Source organism: Heteronotia binoei, chromosome 21 (assembly GCF_032191835.1).
Source record: "Heteronotia binoei isolate CCM8104 ecotype False Entrance Well chromosome 21, APGP_CSIRO_Hbin_v1, whole genome shotgun sequence".
In the NCBI taxonomy this organism is placed as follows: domain Eukaryota; kingdom Metazoa; phylum Chordata; class Lepidosauria; order Squamata; family Gekkonidae; genus Heteronotia; species Heteronotia binoei.
This window is the reverse complement of record NC_083243.1, coordinates 90,910,461-90,926,372: the sequence shown is the minus strand read 5'-3', so window position 1 is coordinate 90,926,372 and position 15,912 is coordinate 90,910,461. Positions and strand designations below refer to the sequence as shown.

General features: G+C 40.6%; 1 protein-coding gene across 1 annotated transcript in view; it reads left to right on the top strand.

The window, feature by feature from the left end:
• Positions 1-15,912, top strand: part of LOC132588907 (zinc finger FYVE domain-containing protein 26-like) — a 79,547-nt gene that overhangs the window by 39,186 nt on the left and 24,449 nt on the right. The window contains exons 24-29 of the mRNA XM_060261367.1: positions 7,380-7,556; positions 9,904-10,150; positions 11,173-11,271; positions 14,057-14,214; positions 14,410-14,579; positions 15,689-15,720. Of these exons, the coding sequence (XP_060117350.1) occupies positions 7,380-7,556; positions 9,904-10,150; positions 11,173-11,271; positions 14,057-14,214; positions 14,410-14,579; positions 15,689-15,720 (883 nt within the window). The remainder of the gene's footprint in view (positions 1-7,379; positions 7,557-9,903; positions 10,151-11,172; positions 11,272-14,056; positions 14,215-14,409; positions 14,580-15,688; positions 15,721-15,912) is intronic.

The window sequence follows — 15,912 nt, the reverse complement described above, 5'->3', positions numbered from 1 at the left end:
AATTCCTGATTAGCTAGAAACTCATCCTGAGAATTTTTAATTTGATCTAATGTAAGTATACTGGCATACATCCATTGCTTCCATTTAATTTTCTGACCCCCAATTTTTACTAAAGGATTGTCCCACAATGTCATTTTTTCATGTGAAAATCTTTCAAACTGTAATCTAGCACTTAATCTTTCCCAGGCCGTCCTAGTCGCAACAATTGCAATTGGTATTTCATTGTCCCTATTTACAAACTGAGACCCCAGAGCTTGCCAACCCAATATTGGATTAATAGCCGCAGTTTCCAATTCACCCCAACTTATTTCGGGTAATCCAGTTCGCCAATGCTTAATCATAGATATCATATATGTCCAGTGATATAACTGTAAATCTGGCAGCCCAAAACCGCCCTCTGAAATCGGAATCTGTAATCTCTTTAAAGAAATTTTCACACTTCCTGCACCCCATAAAAACATTCTAATTAACTTATCAATTCTCCTAAACCAGTAAGCGTTAATTACCACATGTAAACCCCTAACTATATAAAACAGACGCGGGAGGACATTCATTTTTAAAGCATTAATCCTGCCCCATAATGACAGTGGTAGCTGTCCCCATCGTTGCAAGTCCATCTCCACAGCAGACAGTATATTTTCCATGTTAATTTGAACAAACTTCTTAACATCCTTCGGGATCTGTATACCCAGGTATTTTAAACTTTCCGATTTAATTTGAAATTGCACACTAATTTCTTGTGATAATGGGGTTCCCTTACCAATTTGCAATAGCTCTGATTTATTCCAATTAATTTTGTACCCTGCCACTTTACCAAATTGGTTTATAATTTCCATAGTTATCCGCAGTGACTTTTCTATGTTAGTAAGCATTAATAAAATGTCATCTGCGTATAGCAAGATTTTATATTGGTACTCCCTAAACTTAAAACCCTGAATCAACCCATTCTGTCTAATTGCTAAGGCTAGTGGTTCTAGGGCAAGATCAAATAGAAGTGGTGAGAGCGGACAGCCCTGTCGCACTCCTTTTTGCAGTGAAATCACCTTAGATATCGCACCATTAACTTTTATTCGCGAGGTAGGGTCATGATATAATACCCGAACCCAGTTAATAAAAATAATTTGGAATAGCCATTTGTTCCATTATAGCTATCATATAATCCCTAGGGATTTGATCAAATGCTTTTTCAGCATCTAGGGACAGGATTGCCATTTGCTCCTGAGTATCATTATATAAACTAATCAAATCCGTAACTAACCTAATATTATTAGTACCTTGCCTATTTTTAATAAAACCTGCCTGGTCGCGATGAATCAGCGTAGGGATGACACCTTGCAACCTCGTTGCCAAAATAGTAGCAACAATTTTTAAATCTACATTCAACAATGAGATTGGTCTGTAGTTTGTACATTTTGAAGATTCTTTCCCAGGTTTTAAAATGAGCGCTATTAATGCATCACCCAGGTGATTTCCAGGTTGATTCACATGAATCCAATATGTATATAATTTGAGGAGTTTTGGAGCTAGTATATCACTAAATTTTATGTACAAGTTAGTCGTGAACCCATCGGGCCCCGGGGAGGTCCCTGGGGCCAGTGCGCTAATCGCAAACTTAATTTCTGCTAACGAAATTGGGGTGTTCAGCACTTGTTGTTGTTCCTGTGAAAGTCTAGGGATTGTTATATGTTGTAAAAATTGATTAAGATTCTGCTCATTTATTGGCATTGGGGCTTTATAAAGCTCTGCATAGTAGTTTTAAAACTGCTCTGCTATTGTTGAGGGGGTTTTATAAATCTGGCCTTGTGCGTCAATAATCTGTGGTACCCAGTTACTTTCTATCTGTTTTTTCAGCTGAGCCACCAATATGCGACTAGGTTTCTCTGCTAATTCCCACCTTGTCTGTTTCATGTTAAACAGAATGCTTGATGCCTTATAAGTTCTGAGGGTATTCAACTCTAAACTGACCTGCTGAATCTTCCTATATTGATTAATAGTTGGGGCTTGGTACATAACTTCCCAAAGGTTATTCAGTTGTGCCTCCAGAGTTACCTCTCTGTTTGCTGCTTCTTTCTTTTTAAAAGCAGAGTAGGCAATAATCCAACCTCTCAAGGTTACCTTTAAGGCTTCCCACAATGTAATGTAGCTTGATACTGTACCTTCATTCAACTCCCAAAAGTGTTGTAGTTCCCTTATGAATTGTAAGCAAAATTGTTCATCATTCAATAGCTGATTATTAAACCGCCATATTGCCTGACTTTTAAATTGTTTGTTGGTTTCCATTTCCAAAATAATCATATTATGATCTAAGAAGGAGCTGGGAACAATCTCACACTTCTCTACCATACCTCTCAATACTTTAGGAATCAAAAAAAAGTCTATACGACTTGCCGTGTTATGCCTTGGGGAGTAATATGAAAACGCTTTCATATTTTTATGGGTTTCTCGCCAAGGATCTATTAAATTCAATTCCTTCATAGCACTTAATATTGCTTCTCTATTACTCCTAAGGCCTGCTTTGATCTAGGACAAGATCTAAGGTTACGTTAAAATCACCAGCCATATAGAGAAACATATATGATTTTCCTAACAAATATCCGAATATTTTATGAAAAATGTCTGGGTCCTCCACGTTCGGCCCATATATATTGATCAGAATGATCCTCTGTCCTTGGGCATACCCTTCTACTATTACAAACCGCCCATCTTTATCTATCTCCACATGTTCTTTTACAAACCCAACTTTCTCACCTATTACAATAGCAACCCCTCTAGCGTTAGTGCAATAGCTTGTCATGAATACCTGGTCTGTTTGTTTTCTCTTAAGCCATTTTTCTTCCCCTGTGACCAGATGCGTTTCCTGGAACATCCGAATATCTATAGTTTCCATTTGTGGTAAGGCTGCTATCATAACACGTTTTTTTGGGGAGCGCATTCCCCTAACATTTAAAGATAATAATTTAAGCATTTGGGCACATAAGCTTGTAATTATAACATTGTCTCGGTATAGCGAAATGTGACATATGTGACCCACCACCCATCTTTACCCTCACCCACACTATAGGCTCCCACAGGTCAAACGTGCTCTTTAATTCGAACCTCACTCCGTATCCTAACTCTCAGGGGTATCTAGATAATTATACCATCCTATTTATATCTCTATCACTTTACTTCATTATACATAATTCTATAATTTGTAAAGACAGAAAAGAAAAAAGAAGGCAAAAAAATAAAAAAAAATACCCCTTCCCCTCCAAACCCTATCTATACTAATGTATTATTCACTTATATATATGTAGGTGATTTTTTTTTTTAAACTTTCTATTTCTTAATTTCCTCATAATAATTCTAAATACACTCTAAGCACTACTTATTCCCTCATTAGGTAACACTTCTACAATATGTCCACAACAGAAAGATATAGTACTGAATACACTTTACTCCCTCACCCCCCCCACCCACACACCAGCTGTAATTTGATCCGGTCTACCCAGGCTGTTCCTTAACCATCGCCATCTGCAACAAACTCCGTACTGTTACCCGGCCATCTAGTCTTTCAACAGTGCTAAGTGTCCATCCTGGAAGGCAAAGTTTTCTCTGGTAGAGGCAGTTTCTGCAGGAATTCCTCCGCCGCACGGGGAGTTTGAAAAGAGTGCCTAATGCTGTCTTTAATTATAATACACACTGCAGGATAACGAACAAAGCACTGTAAGCTTCTCTCGCATGCCATTCTCTTTGTTTCTTTATAAGCCAGCCATTTTTTTAATATTGCCGGACTGTAATCTGAGGAAATAGTCATCTTAGTAATAGTTCCAGGGGCAGAGGCAATTGCTCTAGCGGCGTGAAGAACCTCATCTCTGTTAGCTGTTCTTAAAAAAACAACCACCAGTATAGTTAATGGGGGGCCATTACGTTGGGGGCGATTCCATTTATGTATCTCCCGTATGTCGAACTGGTAATCCCCCGGCATCTTTAACTCCTTCCTAAACACGTTCTCAACATGAGTAATTAGTTCCTTCCCCCCAATGTTAGGTACCTCCATTCCAACGACACGTAGATTGTATCTGCGTTGCCAGGCTTCAAGTGCCTCCACCCAAGTGCCTGTTTCTTCCATAGTTTTTTGTTGTTCTGTTAGGCTTTTTTCCATGTCAGCTATTTTTGTTACATGTTGCTGTAATAAGGCTTGGGTATTTGTTGCAGAGTCTTGCAATTTTTGCACCATTTCTGGGAGTGGGGTGAGCGTCTGCAAGCATGCCACCACCTGCGTCATTTTTGACACCAGCTCATTTAATGTCGCCGCCATTGTCTCCAGTGTTGGAGGGGATGCCGGGGTTGTCTGGGACATGCTCGTACCTTCTCCTGCTGTTGCTGCTGTTGCTGCAGAGGCTTCTGCCACGGCTCCTTGTAATTCCTCTCCTTCCTCCTCCTCCGTTACAGCATTTTTATCCGTGGTTTGCTTCTTTCTTTTCCTGTGGGAAGCTGACATAAGCGCTTTCCCACACCGCAGCAGCAGGTTTCTGTTTGTAAGACCACTTATCAGAAGAATGATAAATAGCTCGTTAACCCCCGCGTTTTCTCGCTTTCCAGTTACTTAGTAATTCATCTTATATATAATCTCAATTGCAAGCACGCGGCGAGGAGCTATATTTCCTAAATAACGGGTTTCTCTTGAAAGTTTGCCGGAGCGACAGCCGGAGACTGCTTACTCACTCCATCACGTGACCGGAAGCCCAGTTTGGAGCCAAAGTTGATATCTCTTAAATAATTACTAATTGAAGATTGATGTGGGTTAGAGGCGGTATATAAGTTGAACTTTAAAAGGGGTAAATACACTGAGATGAGGAGGCATGTGAGGAGGAAACTGAAAGGAAAGGTACATACGGTCAAAACCCTTGGGGAAGCTTGGACACTATTTAAAACTATAATCCTAGAAGCTCAGATAAAATACATACCACAAGTTAGGAAAGGCACAAACAGGCATAAGAAAAGGCCTGCATGGTTAACAAACAAAGTAATGGAAGCTGTAAAAGGTAAGAAGGACTTCTTTAAGCGGTGGAAAACCAGTCCAAGTGAGATTAGTAAAAGGGAACACAGGCTGTGGCAAATCAAATGCAAGACTGTGATCAGGCAGGCAAAAAGGGACTATGAGGAGCATATTGCAAAAAACATAAAGACCAACAATAAAAATTTCTTCAAATATATTAGAAGTAGGAAACCAGCCAGGGAGGCAGTGGGGCCCTTGGATGACCAAGGGGTAAAAGGATTACTGAAGAAGGATAGGGAAATGGCTGAGAAGCTGAATGCATTTTTTACCTCCATCTTCACTGTGGAAGATGAGAAGTGTTTGCCTGCTCCAGAATGACTTATTTTGGAAGGGGTGTTGAAAGACCTGAGTCAGATTGAGGTGACAAGTGAGGAGGTCCTACAACTCATAGACGAATTAAAAACTAATAAGTCACCGGGTCCGGATGGCACACATCCGAGAGTTCTGAAAGAACTCAAAGTTGAACTTGTGGATCTCCTGACAAAAATATGTAATCTTTGATTGAAATCTGCCGCCATTCCTGAGGACTGGAAGGTAGCAAATGTCTCCCCCATCTTTAGAAAGGGTTCCAGAGGAGATCCGGGAAATTACAGGCTAGTCAGTCTGAATTCAATACTGGGAAAGTTGGTAGAAACCATTATCAAGGACAGAATGAGTAGGCACATTGATGAACACAAGTTATTGAGGAAGACTCAGGATGGGTTCTGTAAGGGAAGATCTTGCCTCACTAACCTGTTACATTTCTTTGAGGGGCTGAACAAACGTGGACAAAGGAGACCCAATAGAAGTTGTTTACCTTGACTTCCAGAAAGCTTTTGATAAAGTTCCTCATCAAAGGCTCCTTAGTAAGCTCGAGAGTCATGGAGTAAAAGGACAGGTCCTCTTGTGGATCAAAAGCTGTCTAATTAATAGGAAGCAGAGAGTGAGTATAAATGAGCAGTCTTCGCAGTGGAGGACGGTAAGCAGTGGGGTGCCTCAGGGCTCGGTACTGGGTCCCATGCTCTTTAACTTGTTCATAGATGATTTGGAGTTGGGAGTAAGCAGTGAAGTGGCCAAGTTTGCAGATGACACTAAATTGTTCAGGGTGGTGAGAACCAGAGAGGATTGTGAGGCACTCCAAAGGGATCTGTTGAGGCTGGGTGAGTGGGCGTCAATGTGGTAGATGAGGTTCAATGTGGCCAAGTGCAAAGTAATGCACATTGGGGCCAAAAATCCCAGCTACAAATACAAGTTGATGGGGTGTGAACTGGCAGAGACTGACCAAGAGAGAGATTTTGGGGTCATAGTAGATAACTCACTGAAAATGTCAAGACAGTATGCGATTGCAATAAAAAAGGCCAACGCCATGCTGGGAATTATTAGGAAGGGAATTGAAAACAAATCAACCAGTATCATAATGCCCCTGTATAAATCGATGGTGTGGTCTTAATTGGAATACTGTGTGCAATTCTGGTCACCACACCTCCAAAAGAATATTATAGCACTGGGAAAAGTGCAGAAAAGGGCAACTAGAATGATTAAAGGGTTGGAACACTTTCCCTATGAACAAAGGTTAAAACGCTTGGGGCTCTTTAGCTTGGAGAAAAGTCGACTGCGGGGTGACATGATAGAGGTTTACAAGATTATGGATGGGATGGAGAAAGTAGAGAAAGAAGTACTTTTCTCCCTTTCTCACAATATAAGAACTCGTGGGCATTCAATGAAATTGCTGAGCAGTCAGGTTAAAATGGATAGAAGGAAGTACTTCTTCACCCAAAGGGTGATTAACATGTAGAATTCACTGCCATAGGAGGTGGCGGCGGCTACAAGCATAGCTAGCTTCAAGAGGGGGTTAGATAAAAATATGGAGCAGAGGTCCATCAGTGGCTATTAGCCACAGTGTGTGTGTGTATTGGCCACTGTGTGATGCAGTGTTGGACTGGATGGCCGTTGGCCTGATCCATCATGGCTTCTCTTATGTTCTTATTTCATGACGAAAACAATCTAAGCAATTTATAAGACACATAGGCATCTGAATGAAGTGCTGCTTGTGAAATTAATTGTTACCGGATGGTAAACTATGGGACATGTTAAATCAAACATTTTTGTTAATTTTGTTTGTTTGCTTTTTGAGGATTCCTGTTTTTAAAATACTTCAGACAAATGTCCAGTATTAACTGCAGATGGCATCATGCTAGAAATTGGTGGATTACGTTTTCTTTGTAGTGTCTGCTGCTACTTTACAGTAGAAGATACTGAAGTATGTTCAGAGCCTTGAAGTACCTTAGACTTCTAATATGCTATTCCTTTAGTATTTTAATGTCTCAACTGAATCTCTGCAATTTTAATCTTTTTACAGCTCTTACAAAGAATAGAAGAACCAGACATTCAACTTGTCATAAGTGAACAGTGTCTTGATAAACATCCCAGCTTGGCAGCTTCTCACTTTCTTGCAGATTACCTCACAACATATTTCTACAAGCACTTAACAGCAATGCGCCACAATGAAATTCAGGCACTCTACATAGGATCAAAGGTAAGCAGGAGCCAAGTTCTCAGCAGTATTGCTGAATTTTAGTTTTAGTATAATAGAGTTTATGTTCCAAAAAGATGGGTGCTGATACTGGGTTTCTACAAAAACCTCATAAGAACCTCAGACTGTTTGACCTCCTGGCTTACCACACTGTTGAATGTTTTTCCTTGTGTAACTGTATTCCTAAATTTGCTTCCTCATAACCAGTACAGTAGCCAATGCAAGAAACCCTCAGAAATAATGAAATCCCCACATTTTTGTACTTATTTAGGGCCCTTCTCATAGTACTATCCCCTTCTCTAGTCAAAAAGTGGCAAGCAGATCTAACCCAGTTTATATGGTTGTACAAGAAAGCAAGAATTAAACTCTCTACCATCTGTGGACCTAAAATTAAAGGTGGACTGGCTTGTCCAGACTTCCAGCTATACTACAAAGCCTCAGTTTTGGCGACCATGGTTAAAACACTTTATATGTGGCCCTCGCCTGAATGGACCATAATAGAGGAGGTCCATATGCCCCCAAGAGATACTACGAATTTCTTTGGCTTCGGAAGTCAGAAACACCTTGTTGGCAAATTATAAACCCATTCATTAAGGCCACACTGCATGTCTGGGACCAGGTAAGGCATGGGTTGGTTCCTGACATCTCGATCCTATCAACTTTTATGAGCCAACCATGGTTCCCCCAAGCTCAACTTCTGAATACTTTTTTCCACTGGAAACGCAACTCCCTAATCTACCGATTTGATATCCTGTCCAAAAACAAGATCATCCTAGCCAAAGATTGGCTTGACAAGAAACTTCACACACCGTCCCTTTGGTTTGAATACTTCCAGGTTCATCACCTTGTACAAAACCCCAAACTTCGTCATGCCCTCTCATTCCCACCAACTGAGTTCGAGTCTGTAGTCTAAAAACAAAATACAAGGTTTAATATTTTGCATTTACCGCATTTTATCACTCAAGAGCTGTCATTCCCTTCCATCCTTCTCCAAGCTCTAGCATAGGGACTATAATATAACTATTACACAAGAGCAGTGGGATTCCATCTGGACATTAGAGGCTACTTTCTCTGAATCAATTAATGTATCCCAGCAGAATTACAAGGTTTTGGCAAGGTGGTACTTTACTCCACTTAGTTTATCTCATTCCTCTCCTTCTTACTCTCCTTTCTGTTGGCGTAACTGTGGGATTCAGGCGTCGTATCTACACTGTTGGCAGAGTTGTCTGGTGGTTACAGCCTTTTGGAAATCCGTCCTAGCTCAAATGAAGGAGATCACAAATTTTTCTATTCCAGACAGACCTGATCTCATTCTGCTCAATAACTGGTCTAATGTATCAGTTAAAAAGGTAAAGATAGTCCCCTGTTCAAGCACCAGTTGTTTCCGACTCTGGGGTGACGTTGCATCATGACGTTCTCATGGCAGACTTTTTACAAGGTGGTTTGCCATTGCCTTCCCCAGTCATCTACACTTTCTCCCCAGCAAGCGAGGTACTCATTTTACCAAATTTGTGATTTCCTTAAGCTCAGACTGCAGTACTGCAGATTACCACTCTGTGCCACGGGGCTGCTATAATGTATTGGTTTCTTCACCGTTAAAATCACTAATAAGTCACCTTCTGACAGCTTCTAAGACTATCATAGCCCAAAACTGGAAACGCTCCACCCCTCTACTATTAGACTCTTAGATTTCCAAAATCTGGGACCACATTATGGAAAAGATAATGGTTGACATCGACCTTAAAGACCCCTACCAAGCATTTGAGAACTTTTTTGCAGTTTGGCATCCGCTTCTTGAAAAGCTGGACTCAGATCCAGCCTATACCTGTTCTTCTAGTAAAAGTAAGATTTATAAAGAATTATTCACGTACTGATTGCAGCTACAAGCCAGTCATTTTGAACCTCCACTAAAAATTTGCACAACAGTTCTTGCACTTTAAAGAGATTTTTTCTTCTAGTTTAAACGCTTAGTATGAAAAGGAGGAAATACCATGGGCGTACACAATTTACTGACTACACTTGTAGTTGAGTCAGTTTGAAAGCTATGCGAAACATGGAAGGGAACAGAGGTGGGTGGGAGGATGAAACTATGTTATAATTTTCAATGTACCACTTTTGTACAACTGACAAAGCTTTTAATAAAGTTGTTTATTTCCACACACACCCCCCCCCCAAGAAAAAAAGAAAGAAAAGAAATAATGAAAGCCAATCCCACAGTATAAGACCGAAAGGATATGTGTCATGATTCAAGCACAAGTCCAGCACACAGCAGCTTTCTTCTTCTTTAACTTCTTAGGGTGTTGTGGTCAGCCTCTGAAGTAGCAATTCTTCTTTGTCTTTTGTGCACAAGGTGTTGCTGACTCTTCCTGAGGCTTACCGTGCTAACTACTCTCACCTGTCTTGCAAGCCACTGCTCATGCTAGAACAGCTCCTGATGAACATGAAAGTGGATTGGGCTGCAGTGGCCATACAGACACTGCACCAGCTCTTGGTTGGGCAGGAGATAGGTTTCACTGTGGAAGATGTTGATGCTTTGCTTTCCAAGTATGCCGAGAAAGCCCTCGATTTCCCCATCTCATTAAAAGAGAAAAGATCAGGTGACTGTTTAAGAAGTCTCTGCTGAATGGAGGTATTTCTGCAATGTTAAACCTATTGTCATAGATCCTGGAGGATACATAGGGGAATGCTGATTCTTGCTGTTCTGATTGTGATGTGTTCTGGGAATCTAGATTTGTTCTTGGGGACTTGCTTTCAAGGCCTCAGTGCTGTTGTATTTTTCCCCTCTGACCCTATTCTAGCCAGGTGTACTTATTGGCACATAGTGTTGTAGTTCTGTGGCCAATAGGCACAGTAGAGCCACAGACAGGATATTTCTCTAATCCCTCACACCTTTGTGCCAGAAATCCAAAGTAGAGCATTCCTGAAAAATGGTTGTCCAGCCTCTGCTTGAAGACTTCCAGCAAGGATAAGCTCACTATCCCCCTAAGTAACTGTTCCATTTTCTGTGCCCTCTCACCATTAGGAAGTTTCTCCTTAATACTCAGCCAAAATATCCCTTCCTGTAACTTAAACCCATTACAACTACTCTTCATCTCCAGAACGACAGAGAACAAATCTTGGCCTTCTTGCATGTTGTAGCCTTTCAGGTATTTGGAGAGTGTAATCGTTTCTCTCTCCTGAGTCTCATCTTCTCCAAGCTAAAAGTACCCAGGTTTTATTAGTATTTATGGGGCTTATGGCCACAAGGTGGGCTTCATGGAACCCCCACATCAGCCAAATTTTGTTATTTTCTTTGCACTCTTCTAAAAATATGTGTAGGCAAAAGCATTTCAGGAAGAAGAACATTAGAAGTTCTGGTATGGTTAAACTGCACAGTTTCTGGTCCTACCCTCTGTTGCTTGAGTGGAAAATCTGAATCTTATACCCAGTATTACATGCTGGGCAATTAATAAATCATTTATGAATAAATCTGGACAAAAACCATAATCTCTTGTGTCACACAGATTAATCCCTATTTTAGATTTAATGTTTTTGTGCCTTGCTCTGAGTGGATTATTGTAATCTTCCTTTTTGCAGATTTAAAAAATGACTAACCAATAACTATTCTTTCTTTTTCCAGATTCCATTATTCAGACTCAAGAGAGTCTTTGTCAGGTATCTGAATCTGGCACATTGTCTAAATCGGGATCAACAGAGTTATATTCTCCTAGCTTTCCTGGTGAGAAAAAGGACATAATGTTTGCAACTATGCGTATTTGTTTCTGTTGATCTTTTCCTAGTCTTGACTCTGCTTTTGTTTTTGAGAGATAATATACAGTATGTCTCAGAAGTGAGTACACCCCTCACATTTTGTAAATATTTAAGTATCTTTTCATGTGACAACACTGAAGAAATGACACTTGGCTACAGTGTAAAGTAGTGAGTCTACAGCTTGTATAGGCTTGTGTAAATGTGCTGTCCCCTCAAAATTCTGCAACACTCAACCATTAATGTCTAAATTGCTGGCAACAAAAGTGAGTACACCCCTAAGTGATAATGTCCAAATGGGGCCCAAGTAGCCGTTTTCCCTCCCTGGTGTCATGTGACTCGTTAGTGGTACAAGGTATCAGGTGTGAAGGGGGAGCAGGTTATCGCTCTCACTCCCTCATACTGGTCCCTGGAAGTTCCACATGGCACCTCATGGCAGTGAACTCTCTGAGGATCTGAAAAAACGAATTGTTGCTCTACATAAAGATGGCCTAGAATATAAGAAGATTGCCAAAACCCTGAAACTGAGCTGCAGCACAGTGACTAAGTTCATACAGTGGTTTAACAGGACAGGTTCCACTCAGAACAGGACTCACCATGGTCAACCAAAGAAGTTGAGTGCCTGTATCCAGAGGCTGGCTTTGGGAAATAGACGTATGAGTGCTGCCAGTATTGCTACAGAGGTTGAAGGGGTGGGGGCTCAGCCTGTCAGCGCTCAGACCATACACCGCACGCTGAATCAAATTGGTCTGCAGGGCTGTCGTCCCGGAAGGAAGCCTCTTCTAAAGATGATGCACAAGAAAGCCCACAAATGGTTTGCTGCAGACAAGCAGACTAAGGACATGGTTTTCTGGAACCATGTCGTGTGGTCCAATGAGACTAAGATAAACGTATTTGGTTCAGATGGTGTCAAGCGTGTGTGGCGGCAACCAGGTGAGGAGTACAAAGACAAGTGTGTCTTGCCTACAGTCAAGGATGGTGGTGGGAATGTCATGTTCTGGGGCTGCATGAGTGCTGCTGGCACTGGGGAGCTACAGTTCATTGAGGGAACCATGAATGCCAACATGTACTGTAACATACTGAAGCAGAGCATGATCCCCTCCTTTTGGAGACTGGGCTGCAGGGCAGTATTCCAACATGATAACGACCCCAAACATACCTCCAAAACGACCACTACCTTGCTAAAGAAGCAGAGGGTAAAGGTGATGGACTGGCCAAGCATGTCTCCAGATCTAAACCCTATTGATCTCTGTGGGGCATCCTGAAACGGAAGGTGGAGGTGCGCAAGGTCTCTAACATCCACCAGCTACGTGATGTTGTCATGGAGGAGTGGAAGAGGACTCCAGTGGCAACCTGTGAAGCTCTGGTGAACTCTATGCCCAAGAGGGTTAAGGCAGTCCTGGAAAATAATGGTGGCCACACAAAATATTGACACTTCGGGCCCCTTTTGGACATTATCACTTAGGGGCGTGCTCACTTTTGTTGCCAGCAGTTTAGATATTAATGGCTGTGTGTTGTGTAATTTTGAGGGGACAGCACATTTACATAAGCTTATACAAGCTGTAGACTCACTACTTTACATTGTAGCCAAGTGTCATTTCTTCATTGTTGTCACATGAAAAGATATACTTAAATATTTACAAAATGTGAGGGGGTGTACTCCTGTGACATACTGTAGATCTTTTCATGCTGATTTCTGTAAGAAGGCTGAGGTATATGAAAGAGCCTCAGACTCCCACTCTCCATCCTTTCTTTGACAAAATGCCAAATAGGTTTGCCAACTGCTGGAAATCTGAGCAGGGACAAGGAGAGGGGGGAACAGTAGGGAGGTACTCATGAGCCTGAGTTTTGTTCAGGTAACATCTAGCCATAACTTAGCACTTTCAACCATACCTGTGAAAACTAGAAAAAGTCTGAAGCTGTTGCAAAATGAACACTTTGGGGACCTCAGTGAATACATATCCATGTTGCTTTACCAGTATGCATGTGCTTCCTGAAACACCAAAAACTGAGCTGTTAGGAGTGCCCTGTCTTCTTAATTCTAATGATGTTTTTCCCCCTATAGAAAGTGGTAGTACATGAACATGAGAGTACATCAAGTGAACTGCATTGTTTTATTCACAATCAAGTCTGCTAGCTATGAATTTGCTTATATGGAAAGAAGAACCCTCCTGACACTTTGTTTTTTGCCTGCTTTCTCAGCCCATATTGTGAACACTTAGTGATTTTGAAGGTGCTGTTGGATTATTTGGTCCAGCATCTGACTGGGAAGTCTGAATCTTAATGCCAAATGAATATTAAAGGGTTGGAAGGACGCAAAAAATCCTACTACACGCTTATTAAAACTTATATTGTACCCAGATATTTCTGAAGAAGCACTTGGTTTGTGACTATAGGGATATGTATTGGATGTTGCAGGACATTCTGAGAAAGCTTTTATACCATATCCTTTTTGTGATTTGGAAAGAAAATCCCAAATTTCTTCAGTATGATTTGTGTGGTTTGTGGCTTTTTGTTGTTTGATGTATTATTAAATTTTTGTGTGGACTGATATCATGTATATATAAGCCTCCATTTCTCCCATGTCTGCAGTGCTGGAATATGTGACTGGAGACGTGAGAAATGGAGGCAGCATGAGATAAAACTATTCAAGTCCACTGCTAGCTTTTATGACAATCATTGCTGTGCAAGGTGTCGTCTTATATTATTGCTGTATGGTAGTAGTAATTCAGTTCCCCATTGGTTTTGGTTTTAAGATGTAATGCACTCATCCAGTCCAGGAGAAAGAAGTCTACCACAAACTGTTTCTGTTCAGGAGTTTGTGCCACCTGAGAAGCCTCCACTGAAACACCAGTGGATCCCAGATGAAACTGAAGGAACGTGCATGGTCTGCAAAACTGAACGTTTTACTATGGTAAGGAAGCACCACAAGGACTATGTTGGGACACTGGTTAGGTTTCTTAATAATTAGTTACCTAGAGGCCTTGGAACAACGTTCATGTTGCCACTGCTCCCCAAAAGAACTTGATATTTAAGTTTCTGATGTGTGATAAATGGTACTAGCTAAAATATTAGTCCTGTCATATTCAATCTTCCTCTCATGTCTCAGTTTAATAGGAGACATCACTGCAGACGTTGCGGAAGGCTTGTATGTAGTTCCTGTTCTACCAAGAGAATGGTTGTAGAAGCTTGTAGGGAAAACCTGGCTCGTGTCTGTGACCAGTGCTACAATTACTACAACAAGGAGTGTTCAACAGTGTTATTCCAAGATATAATAACGTATGTGAATACTATTCTCTCTTTCTGTTTTCTGGAGTAGTGATCCTGAATATCAAGCTATGGCCATTTTAGTCAACACCATACTTTGTTGAATGGTTTGGGTTTTTTGTTTTTTTCTAGGGAATTAATCCTAGTGGTTCTTTGTGACAGGGGATCTCTAATTTGCAGCTTCCTTTTTTCCCTTGACTCTCAAAGACCTACAGCCAATTCTGATATAGTTTGCTGTCACTTCCAATTATTCTGTGGCAATACCTTTTGTAAAAGTTGACCATTTGGATTGACTGGCTATGTCATTTCTTGGCCATCATGTGAAAAACTTGATATTCAAATACAGGGTTTGAAAGTAGAAGAAGGGTATTTTGCGAACATAAAATTATGTGTGTTTTACCTCTCTGCTCAATTAAATACAGAGTCTAGCAGAGGGAGCCTCTTCAGTTAGATGAGCAGAATTTTAAGATTCAACCCAGTAAATTAAGTGGAAGAGGAGAGAAAGTTTTCAGATACTTGTGTATTGGATCTGTGGTTTGCTCAAATGTTTGCTTGTTTATTTATTGCATTTATGTCCTGCCCTCCCCTAGCAGGCTCAGGACAGCTAACAATTGACAAAACATAATATTAAGAACAAGATACAATAAAATCATTAAAACAATTTGACAGTTCCAAGCAATTAAAAATATATATAGTATAATTTCCAATACAGTCACTAGGATCCAAATGGCAGGTTTTAGTTCTTGTTGAGTGTGCTTTAGTTCTTGTTTTTCCCCATGACACATTCTCTTTTGATCTAATACAATATGATTGGTGTTCATTATTTCAGAGGCTTTACTCTATAATTGCTGTACTGCTTATGTAGGAGCAGATTGGGGAATACAGTTACACAAATGAAAACATTCAAAAGTGTGACATGCTATGAGAGCAAACAGACAGAAGTTCTTGTGACAGTCATTTGTAGAAGGTCAAGATCACAATAATAGCTCTCTTCTGTTAGGCACATACATATAGGGGGTAAAATAGGTTTTTATTAGTGAATCATAAAAATCTTGACTGTATTGAAAGGTTTTTTGCAATATTAGGATGGTTATAAATGTTCGTCATTTCTCAATTTACAGTATGAACAATGAAGATCAGAATCAAGGAGAAGGTAAAGAAAACAACATTGTGTTAGCTTGTAATGCAAAGCTGAGTTAATGGATTACTGGCTCTGGCTCTTAGTCTGTGCTTTTAGGATGTTTTTGACCTTCTCTTATCAGAATCAGTGTCCACTTGCTTCCAAACCATGGTACCTTTATAGAGACCAGAATCCATCCAATCCACCCAGATTCTTGTATCCTTC